This window comes from Delphinus delphis, chromosome X (genome assembly GCF_949987515.2).
Source record: "Delphinus delphis chromosome X, mDelDel1.2, whole genome shotgun sequence".
NCBI classification, from domain to species: domain Eukaryota; kingdom Metazoa; phylum Chordata; class Mammalia; order Artiodactyla; family Delphinidae; genus Delphinus; species Delphinus delphis.
In genome coordinates this window covers 77,373,228-77,385,208 of record NC_082704.1, presented here as the reverse complement: position 1 = coordinate 77,385,208, position 11,981 = coordinate 77,373,228, and the positions used below count along the sequence as shown (strand labels likewise).

At 39.9% G+C, this 11,981-nt stretch overlaps 1 protein-coding gene across 2 annotated transcripts; it reads left to right on the top strand.

The window, feature by feature from the left end:
* Positions 1–203: 203 nt before the first annotated feature.
* Positions 204–9,223, top strand: LOC132417850 (protein Abitram-like). 2 transcript variants are annotated; one of them, XM_069540311.1, is made up of 7 exons: positions 204–462; positions 1,593–1,644; positions 1,778–1,885; positions 2,249–2,378; positions 4,524–4,600; positions 4,680–4,749; positions 4,845–5,935. In XM_069540311.1, exons 1-7 carry the CDS (start codon positions 366–368, stop codon positions 4,980–4,982), a joined length of 672 nt encoding a protein of 223 aa, XP_069396412.1. In that variant the 5' UTR covers positions 204–365; the 3' UTR covers positions 4,983–5,935. The 2 variants fall into 2 exon arrangements, 1 of the variants encoding a protein (XP_069396412.1); XR_009517942.1 differs by lacking the exons at positions 1,778–1,885; positions 2,249–2,378; positions 4,680–4,749; positions 4,845–5,935 and adding exons at positions 7,895–8,061; positions 8,854–9,223 and having other exon boundaries at positions 426–462.
* The last annotated feature ends 2,758 nt before the right edge of the window (positions 9,224–11,981 follow it).

Genomic DNA, 11,981 nt, shown 5'->3' with positions numbered 1-11,981 from the left:
CACTTACTCGCAAGCGAAGATACTCCGACACGCGCCGAGCGGCGCGGGAGTGACGCCGCGAGGCAGGGGGGCTGTAGCCTGCCTTCTTCGTCGCCCCGCAAAGATTTGTGAGGAGCGGCGCTGGCCGCTGCCCCCTATCCCTACGTCCTACTGACTAGCCTATTGTGTTTGAACCCCGCTTTGACGTCAGACCCCAAAGCTCAGTAAGTGGCACCGGTAGGTGGAGCCTGCAGAGCCAGGGGAGCAGCAGGCGTGCGCACAGCGCGTGTCCCGGGCTACACGCCGGAAAGACACCTTCCTCCGTGGCAAGCGGGAGGAAGAGTAAAGGCCCCCAGGGGGCGGGGTTTGCAGCACCTGAGGTCGCCATGGCTACCGAGCCCGAGACCCCTGAGGCCGCCTTGGCTGCGGAGCCCGCGGTGCCATCGCTTGTGGATCGTTACTTCACTCGCTGGTACAAAGCGGGTAAGTGGAGAATAATAGTCTCCTCTGGGCCCAATTTGTCTGACAGTATAGGGACTATGATGACAGATCATAAGCCACACGCGCCCTCCCCAGCGCTTCCTCCCTACGTCAGAAGGAACTGGATCTCTCTGTTCCCCTGTAGGCCAAGGGAATGGCATTTGCAAAGACGTGGAAAACAGCAGGGTGCATGCTGGGTAGGGCGAGCGCAGTGCGAGTTCATGAGGTTGGGTTGCTTGCGGGAAGATGGTAGACTAAGGTGAGATCCCCGAGGGAGGCAGGAGCTGGGTTGCAATCTCCATGAGTGCCTAAAGGGATTTGAGGGGCTCAGTCCTCCGAGAAGAGGCGATACATAAACTGATTTAAATGGTAGCGGTCTAAACTAAGGTAGAGGCATAGGGATGGAGAGAAGAGGGTGGGTTAGAGTAGAGTCATTTAGAAAGCAGAATCTAACAGTTTTACTTAAAGGAAGTCGCTGGTATTACACATTTGCCACTTAGAAGTAGGTATCCTGTTGTATAGCTTTGTGAACCCAGCAAATATCAGTGATGAGAGCATCGTTGGGGACCCTCCTGTAACCCAAATTCCTCCCATTCATTTAGGAATAATATGAGGTGTACTCATCTTTTACAATATTGAAATATTTTACAATAGCATACGTTTTATTAGCCAGACTTAGTGTAACCGACCGTCTGGTTTACCCTGGATTGAGGTGTTTTCCGGAATCCATTACTTTCAGCGCTAAGATCAGGACAGTCCTGGGCGAACCAGGATAAGTTCGTCTCTCTAAAATCGACCAACAAAACATGCTACTAACTTAAATAAAGAATACATTACTAATCACTTTTTTTCTAATAGAAATAATGATTGTACTCATTTTAAAGTGAGGATAAAAAAAGGTGGAGCAAAGAGTTAATCATCATTTTAACATCGAATGAAGGATTCCATCTGGACCAGATATCTTTAAATACTTTATGGTAAGCCTTTAGGTATATCGTTTTGAGTAATGAAGGGATACCAGTGTTGTATGTGTCAAACCTTCATAATTAACTACCTCTATGAACCAAAGAAAGTACTAGGCAGTGGTAGTAAATATTGATTCAACAGCCATCAGACTCATTCATTTCTTCTAGATGTCAAAGGAAAACCCTGTGAGGACCACTGTATACTACAACACTCTAACCGGTAAGAAAATTGGGAATTTTAAATTATCAAAAAAAATTTTTTCTGGCATTGTAGCCTGGTACGGTCTTGTATTGAATAAATATTCATTAAATGATTATCTTCCACTGTACTGAGATGGTATTATTTATACTAGGAGTTTGGTTGACAAGAATGAGTCTTGCAGTGCCTACGCTAAACAAATAAACTTGGTTACCCAAACATCCAAATGGAGGACCACACCCTCAGTCGGCTACTACCTCAAGTAAGCAGCCTGTGCCTAACCACTGAATTGCCTAAGCCCATGGAGAGGGCTAGGGTAGAAGCACAGATGGTATCCTGTACATACCAGCATGCCTTACTTTTCTCTCTTCCTCCTCAGTGCTGTCTAAACACCTCTGGTACTCTTCCCTTTGGGGGAAGGAAATTCAGTCCCATTTTCTCCATTTTTATTACTGCATTCTTTTCTTCAGTTAAGCTACAATAGTAGCCAGAGGAAAATGGGGGGAAATGATAGGCTGACTAAACAAATGTCAGCTCAGCTATTCTTGTGCCAGTAGGAATACGGTGTTATAGGAGGAAGAATCATACCAAGCAATAATACAGGATCAATTTTTGCTCCTCTTAGAATATGTGTCATCACACTGGCAGGATCCCATCTAGTTCTTCAAAGTGGAAAAGCAATTAAAAGCATTTTCTATCAAATCAGTACCAACTGTAGCAGACTTCAGAACAAAGTCTCTGGGAAATTTAAGCGGGTATGTTCCTGTATTTCTCTATTTAAATCCTCTATTATCATAATAATGATAGAGCCAGCCAGTCTTAGAACCCAGTAATGTATGCTCAGCATACTTCCCTGGCAGTTAGAGATGACTTTAAGACTATGTAAACTCTAAAGAAATTCTCAGGCCCCCAAAATGAAGTATTTCAGAAGGTATATTATCTGTCATATTAGCTTCTGGGCCACCATCCCTATCATCTCCAGGATGAAGGATGGAGAAGCTGGGCCTTTGAAAGAACAACTCTAATACCAATATAACAAGATATTTTGTCCTTTCTAGCTTTGTTAAGCCAGTATTTCGAATTCTATAAAATTTAGGTGATCAATACTTCTTTATCGTATATTTTCACATGTGAACTTAAAAGTAAAAAAAGTCCTGAGGTAGTGAAAAAAAAATCAATCTGAGAAAATATACAGTATTTGCTTCGTATCATTTCCCATTCCTAAATCACTGCCAATTTAATACACATCTAGCTACACCCTCCTCCTCCACGTAGTATTTAGTTATAGAAAATGTTACCTCTGCCCTCTACACCTTTAGGCAGGATGGACATTTTATTGTTAAAGGAGGGTATCACACCAAGGACAACTCATTACCATACTAAACTATCCTGACAAACCCCCCTGGATAGGAAAGTTTCAGTTGGTGATTTAGGTCCCTCATTTACTGAGTACATACTAAGAGTTTCTGCTAATTACCCTCAGTGTTCTGGAAGACCCTTGTTTATACTCCCCTTTGTAGTCCTGAAGGCCCCTAATAACCTGCCTTATAATTATTGATTTTTCCTCACTCAAGAAGCAAGTGGACTTTAAAAAGCATAGACCATTCTTAAAAGTCTACAAATTGCAAGTAAAACAGTTAGTGCTTGTGATGTTCCTGTGATAAATCTTTGTCCAAAATAGTAACACTGTTGTTACTTCTGAGGAACAGAGAGAGACCTGCATATGGAACCCACTGTAGATAAGCTTTGATTACATCTCAGCACTGCCCATCATTTATTCTCCCATGGGAGGTGACAAAAAGGGGTTAAAACACTTCTTTCTGACACAGAGCCAGTGGTAGACAAAACATCTGGGACAAGTCCCCAGCCCCTCCTCCTAAAAGTGGGGAGTCACACTGACTAGTATTTTGAAACGAAGTACCCACAGGCAGAGGAGTGAAGTGCATGCGGTAACACCTGAATGCTGTCTAATAATGTTGTGAGTGGGAAAGAGGCCATAAAGAACAGCATCTTGACCTCAGATGTTCACTGCAGTAAAAATTCCTGGGAAAAAAAGGGCAACACATCAGACATGCTTGCATCCATTTCCCATGAGCCTCCTTGTATTGGGTTGGCCAAAAAGTTCGCTCGGGTTTTTCACATTAGGGAAAAACCTGAATGAACTTTTTGGCCGACTCAATAGATATTTGTCAGAACCTCCCCAGATGTATCCATACAGTGGAGTACATGAAAGTATAACCGTGCCACAACATTTAAACAGACATATGTCAAAATGTAGTATTTGCTAGCGGGTTATAGGATAATGGGTAAGTTACTCTTATCTGCTACTTAAAACTTTTCTGTTTTCCAAATATTCCTCAAATTGCATTTTTTTAAATTAGAAAAATATCCCTTCTTCAGAAAGTCTTAGTGATTGACCTAATAAAGAAGTTCCTTTCTCTGTTAAGTTCTAATATAAAAATAAGGTAGGAATCTTAATGAAACTAACTTTGTACAATATTGCTGTCATTCTCTATAATGTTGAATTTTATATTACTGCTTATTGGTAAGATTTTCCTACCCTTTTGAAATCTTTACACTGGGCTATGTGCAGCTTTCTCATGTACAGTTAAATATAAAGTATAATAAGTTAAGATAAAATATATTCTTAATATGTACTAAACTACCTATTATCACATTTGTCTTAGCCTGCTTTTTCCTCTAGAGCCTAGGGTGGTGCCTAGCCCATAGAGGCATTTAGTATATAAGTATTTGAATAAATCAATGGTTTTTCTGTACTTAAGTCATTTTTATTTAAAATGCTAATTCCAGGAATATATCCTATTGTGACTCTGAGGGCTGCCTCACAAAGGAAAGTGAAAATGTACATCAATTAACTTTTTCTTCCCTTTTATTATCAGGGGGCACAGTTTCTAACAGAACTTGCACCTCTGTGTAAGATTTACTGCTCTGATGGAGAAGAATACACCATGTCTAGGTGAGTTACTTTTTAACCACAATTTTGGGGAAACAAAGAAGATAATATTTTTCTTCAAAGCAATTTTTTCTTTAAATAGCTGTGTTAGAGGATGGTTGATGGAAGTGAATGAAAGCATTCTCCATAAGCCATCTATTCTTCAAGAGAAGGTAAAAGGGTCTGGGGAAGTAAGATCCCATCCACATACTTTTTATCTGGTTTTTTTTACCGTTTGACCGTATTAAGTATTCTATTTCCCTTCTAGCCATCCACCGAAGGCTACACTGCAGTTGTGTTGCCCAAGTTTGAGGAAAGTAAAAGCATAACAGAAGGGTTACTGACACAAAAACAGTATGAAGAAGTCGTGGTGAAAAGCATCAATGCCACAACAGCTACCTCATGAGGATTAAGATTGAGTAAAAACAACAGGGCATTCTTATCCTTACCTGGCCTACGAGTTAGTGCACTAAGGAAGAACCAGAGGCGCTGAAGCATCCTTCACACCGGGCTATCTGCAGGGAGGCCTGATCTTAAAACCTGACCTAGTTTTCCTTCTTTATCTTGCATAACAAGCCTTGATTCCATTTTGTCTCCAACCTCCCAGATCTGCCTGCCCATGTACTCACTCTGCTCTTCTTTTGCTTTTCTCTTTCTAACAACTGGCAAGTGAGAGGCATTTTTCTGATTAAAAACCAACAAACAAAGCACTTTGAGGACAATTTGAAAAGACAGAAAAGTAAAAATAATTTACCCATCATCCTGTAACCCATTAGTAACTACTAGGTTTTGATATAATTCTGTTTGAATATTATGTCATGGTTATTGTTTTTGCCTCAATTTTCCATCACTTTGAAGTTGAAAAACAACAACTGGCCTTTCTTACCCAGTCTGCTTCAGTGTGACACGACCGAAACGTCTGGTCCCACCCCTTTTGCCCCAACTGCCTCCCTCAGGTTGCCGGGAAGAGGCAGGGTGTAGAGTGTACCTTCTCTAAGTCTATGGGTTGGCCTTCAGCTCTGAACAATGTAGCACTGTAACACTGGCTTCTTAATGAAGGACACATGAAAAGGCTTTGAAAGGGGCTTTGCTAACATGGAAGTATCAATATTATAATGTGGTATGAAGTAACACGTGCATTTGTGGTCACTCAGTCTCACACTCCAGTTACAGGGTCACCAGCGAAGAAGTTCCCGAGAAGTTCCTGGAATTCAAAGACACAGGTGCTTTTGAACAGAACAAAAACTTTCACATCATTTAAACAATAAACAAAAAACTCTGAATTCATGGTTTAAGATTGTATACTTGTTTACATTGAATTTCAAATAAAAGGACTTCTTTTAAAATTGTTATTTTTCCTTAAGGGCTGCAACATATACATACATATAAACATTTCTGTTTTTAAATAAAACCATTATCCTTGAATTTAAATTCTTTTAGTTCTCCATCGTCTTTTGCTGTTCAAGTCAAAAGTTATCCCTTCCCCACCCCTACTTGCATTTAAATTAGAGAATATTCTCATTTGAGGTATGTAAAATATTTTGTAAATAAAAATTTTAAATTATTTTTGACTCACAAGGAAACTTCTTTTAACCCTAACTCTCCCCTAAGTAAACCCGCTAGACATGATACAGGTAGTAACTATAGAAACATCTACTCTGATAGTGTTGTGAGCTGAAAGTGTAAGCACAAACCAGCAAATCCCCATTTCAGGTAGCACAAAGGGTTCCCAAAGGTTTCATAAAACAAAAATACTAAAGATAGTAAAAGAATTATATATCTATTTTACATATAACATTACCTCACATCATTCTCCCATTATTTCCATTGTAATTTAAAAGAATATTTTGGTTTCAGGGAATAAAAATCATGTTTGATGATTTTTATAAAGAAATATTTTATAAAGGTCATAACCAAGCTGAGTGCACCCCATTTTCTCTCCGAGGCCTACAGTAGATTCAAGTTTCCTTCAATAAAATATTGACTAGCTAATTCGTAGCACTGTGGTTCTTCAGGATCTTGTGAATATTGACTGTGATGGCTGACTCAGATAATGATCATCAGACGAGCTTATAGAACTACTGCCGTTTGGCAACTGACATGTCCCGTTAGATTTCAAAATACATTTCAAAGCATTGGGATACAAGCCCCAAAAACCAAAGTTAACTATACTACATCATAAGGACAGAACTTATAACCAGATCCTTCAATCAAAACCCACCTGACAAAAACAAAAGCTTTAAACCCTAAAATTAAAAAGACTAAAGTCATTTATTTAATGAATATTCCAAAGGCACATATGTATACTTACTCAGAAATTATTTTGAACAGCTTAGTTCAAGTGTTCTCTGTCTTCTATCTTCTGCTCCATCAATTACTACTGAGAAGTACAAAAACTGCTTTTCAAGCCAGTAAGATAGGCTTAGGATTCCAGCTAATATCAAGGGCAGACAGGCCAGCTATGCTAGAACAAGAACAAAAACCATCTCCTAGTGAGTTCCTCCAGGATTCCATGGAGTGAGCTCCATGACCCTGTTTTTGGGTGGGGGAGGGACATGCATCACAACAGATTTCCTGTGCTCTGTGAAACACTTACTAGAGAACAAACGTGTGCTCCTGGCATGCATGATCTATGACAGAGGAGAGAGCAGAGGCCTAGTCATACTCAGTGGACAGAGGGATTGAAGAAGAGTCCACAGGTTTAAGGAAAACCCTGCATCACCCAGACTACTGTGTCTCTTCTGCTGCAAATTAGTGTCCCAGATGATAAGCTTAAATTTAAAAAAATAGGAAGTTAGGGTCAAATGTGCCAAAGGTGAGCATATTTTCAAAATAGCTTCTTTGGATTAAATTGTCATTAAGGCAGTAAGGATATTCGGTTTGCCTTTTAAAGAACACTATTCATGGCAATGTCCCATTTAAAATCACACTTCAATTAGAAATATAGCAACCACCATGGCATTTATAGTTGTCAGAAAGCTTCACAATCAGTTTCATGATCAGAAAATAAAGCAAGATTTCAGTTTGTTTTCTTTACAAAATTGTTGTATTTCTGAAATATACAGGATCGTTTGCTTTCTAAAAATGTCAGCTTTGCCACATGGTGTTCCAGAGATCTGACCGCAGGAGCTTCTCAAGTTTTACCGTCCACAGAATCTTTATTTGTAACTGAGATCCATGGGTTGTTTTCCATTTGAAGCTGGAAAGAATTAAGACAATTGGTTTCTGCTTTACTCTTAAAATAAAAATTGCAAAATTAAATAGTATCTATTTTCTTCTGCATTTTCCTTTAGACTAATTTGGCCTCTCCCGTTGCAGAGCACAGGCTCCGGACGCGCAGGCTCAGCGGCCATGGCTCATGGGCCCAGCCTCTCCGCGGCATGTGGGATCTTCCCGGACCGGGGCACGAACCCGTGTTCCCTGCATCGGCAGACGGACTCTCAACCACTGTGCCAACAGGGAAGCCCTAGACTAAGTTTTTAAATGTGAGTTTAAGATAGAGAAATTATCTTACCTTCTTCAACAGTTTATAGCAAAATGAGAGAAGTTGGATCAAAATAGCCATTATGCCTCTTGTCTTTGTAATACTCTTATCAACCATAGTGACAGAAAGCAAGCAAATCAAATTCTTATAAGGACGCCCTCAAAAGACTTTATCATTTATTTAGTTTGAAAATGGTAAACATTTCTTCTAAGGGATCTCAAAGGGTATGTAGATTAAGGCATCTGAGCTGACTTGATGACCTAAGGTCCCAGAACTCAGAAGCAGGGACTGTTGCCCAAGTCTCATGCCAATTTCATGGAACCCCAGGAAAAATGGATGGAAAATCAACCTGTTCTATTTCAGACGGTTTAGGGGCCTCTCAAAGGGCACCAAATAGTGGCAGTGAACCCCCTTCTTTGCAATTCCTTGCACTCTTTTTTGCACTGAGACTCCCTAAAACAAACAATAGAAGCCCTTCACTCTGAGGGGTCTGTGCCCTAGTTAGTCAGGTGATGATGTTGGGATTTAAGGGTAGCTGCTCTGTGCTATGGTATTAATCACGTCCAAAAAGCTAATTTATTTGGTGAAGCTACTGCTTCCTGGGGTCAGTTGTAACTGCAGATGATAAATGGTTCTTGCAGTCAAGGCAGGAAAAATGGAAATAAATTGTTCTTCTGTGGGTATTAACACTTTATTTGAAGAAAAAGGGACTGGAAGCTAACCTAATAAAAAAAGAAGTGTGAAAGTTTCTCAAGTGCTTTCCTGAATGTCCCACCCTCCCTTTTACCTTTAGAAACACTTGATTCTGCAAGGGTGTCAGTTACTGTCTGGAGCTGGTGGCATAGAAGAACAAGCTTGTTTATTTCCAGGAGAAGCATAAGCTTATCATCATCTTTCAGCTGAAATGTAAATAAGGAAGTTATAACAACTCCAATGAAGTTCCATCTTTTAAACCTTAAGTACCTTTATACCTCAATAATATACCCTCAAAGTGGGTATTTACGACATCACCACCAGCACCAGGCAGGGATACGTGCATTACCTGTTTTGAGAAAACTTGCACACTTGAAGCAAGCTTCAAACCCTCTTCAGCAAAAACTGGGTAGAAAGGAAAAACATCACTACGTTAGGTGTATGTCGTCTAGATAGTTGGTAAGAAATACACTCATGGATAATTTTCATACAGAATGTAAAAAATAAAACCTAAACATAAAAGGTCTGTCATGGAACTTCTGTGGTTTTTTGTTGTATCCCTGAAAACACAAGAGTTTAACTGTATTCAGAAGCAGTTTTCCCAGACCTGGTGCAGAATCAGTCCCTGCAGTGGCTCCCCTACACCGGGACACCTCCAATTACCATGCAGGATCGCAAGACATTTGATGCTTAGCCATAAAAATTATGCCTGGGCTTTTGGATGGATCCGAAGCTCATCTCATAATATCCCCAATTATAAGAGGGTGCTGAATCTTGGAACATGGGGTCAAAAGGGTTAGATGAGGTCAAAAGTGTTAGAACATTGCTGCTTCCAGCTCAGCAAGATAGAATTTGTCACCTATACACATTCTTCAACCAGCCGTTTAAGGGGATTATTTTTTCACTATTCACCATACATTATACAATTTAGCAAGGAGAAGAGGATGATGGGAAAGAATACTGAAAAATACTTTAGAATATTCGGGATGATTACTTTTAAATGGTACACAGAATGTTTTAGGGTGAGAGATACCAGGGAAGTGAAGACTGAGCTTTAGGTGGCAGCAGGAAGAATGAAAAGAACAGGGCAAATCTGAGAGTGATTTGTGAAGAAAAATAATAGATCTTGGTAATAAATTAGATAAAACATATGAAGAAGAAGGAGGCAATAATGTCAAGGTTAACTTTAATTCCCTTTCCAACAGCCTTGCTATAATTGGATAACCTGATCTCAAGGTCAAATAGTCCTTCGCATCCTTCCCTATCCTTTAAAAGGGAAAACAATGCGGGCCCCTCAATGCGGTGGCTTCTCTTGTTGCGGAGCATGGGCTCTAGGCACGCGGGCTTCAGTAGTTGTGGTGCGCGGGCTTCAGTAGTTGTGGCACACGGGCTCAGTAGTTGTGGCTCGTGGGCTCTAGAGTTGCGGTGCACGGGCTTAGTTGCTCCACGGCATGTGGGACCTTCCTGGACCAGGGCTCGAACCCATGTCCCCTGCATTGGCAGGCAGATTCTTAACCACTGCACCACCAGGGAAGCCCCTATTCCAACTTTTTAAAAAGGGAAAAACTCACTTACAGTCAAATTTACAGAAAATTCCACATGAAGTATTTTCTATAATTCTTCTGACTCTGTTGACAATCATCCTCTCAAGCTGAAATCCCTTTCCTGAAGAGGCTCAGGTGAAAGCACATGGGAATGCCAAAGGAAAATACATAAAGTTGATAAAGTGATAGAAATTTCAAATTTCAAATGCCAGAATGCCCTTGGTTCTAGAGAGGCAAACAGACTAACAAGAGAGTCAGGGGAAGTAAGAAAGGACTCTTGTAATCCACTTATCAATCTAAACCTCCAGGTAAGTGAGGAGAATTAGAGCAAGGCCTATGTGGAGTTTCATGAGACACGTAGGGCAGAAGGGTGAGTGTCAGTACATGGTCTCTCCCTGAATGCCCTAAATCATCAGGAATATGGAAGAAGAAAAGGAAACTAACATGTACTGAGAACTGTAATGGTCTCAACCCTATGACAGATGCTTTCTTATGTGTTATCTCATTTCATCAATGTCATTCATCCAATTCAATAATGAAGAAGCCAAAAACCTTTCCTCGCATTCAGGGCAGTATAAGAGATACTCATTTGCTGATAGGATATTTTCACCTACTTGGGAAAAACTTAAACTTAATATTGCATCTAGTAACTATCAAAGCCCATTCTACTTTATCCCTATAATATTTAAGTTTTTTTTCCAATAAGATACCCAAAATGCTCCAAAAAATGCTACTGCAAGTCCTCTAGTTTTCTACCACCATCTATAGTATACATGTGTTGTGTGCACAGGTAAACATAAAATTACATTAAATCATTTAGAAAACTAGCTATTACCAACTTTTAGCCCAACTTTTATTCTACAGTATTAGCATGAAATGGAAATTAAATCTACATCTAGTTGATGAATTAAATCCTGCGAAGTTTTTAGTGGCCTCTCTCCCCGGAAATAAAATGAATTATTAACGAGGTAAGAAAAAATTATTGCCTGGGAATTGATTTTATATTAAAGTTTTAGAGCATTTCATGCATTAACATATCCCAAGTTTTGAAGAATAATATTGAATAGACTAAAAATATTTTGAGTATTCTTTTTTTTTAACATCATTATTGGAGTATAATTGCCTTACAATGGTGTGTTAGTTTCTGCTTTATAACAAAGTGAATCAGTTATACATATACATATGTTCCCATATCTCTTCCCTCTTGCGTCTCCCTCCCTCCCACCCTCCCTATCCCACCCCTCTAGGTGGTCACAAAGCACTGAGCTGATCTCCCTGTGCTATGCGGCTGCTTCCCACTAGCTATCTATTTTACGTTTGGTAGTGTATATATGTCCATGCCACTCTCTCACTTTTTCACAGCTTACCCTTCTCCCTCCCCATATCCTCAAGTCCATTCTCTAGTAGATCTGTGTCTTTATTCCCATCTTACCCCTAGGTTCTTCATGACCTTTTTTTTCATTTTCTTAGATTCCATATATATGTGTTAGCATACGGTATTTGTGTTTCTCTTTCTGACTTACTTCACTCTGTATGACAGACTCTAGGTCTATCCACCTCATTACAAATAGCTCAATTTCGTTTCTTTTTATGGCTGAGTAATATTCCATTGTATATATGTGCCACATCTTCTTTATCCATTCATCTGATGATGGACACTTAGGTTGCTTCCATCTGCTGGCTA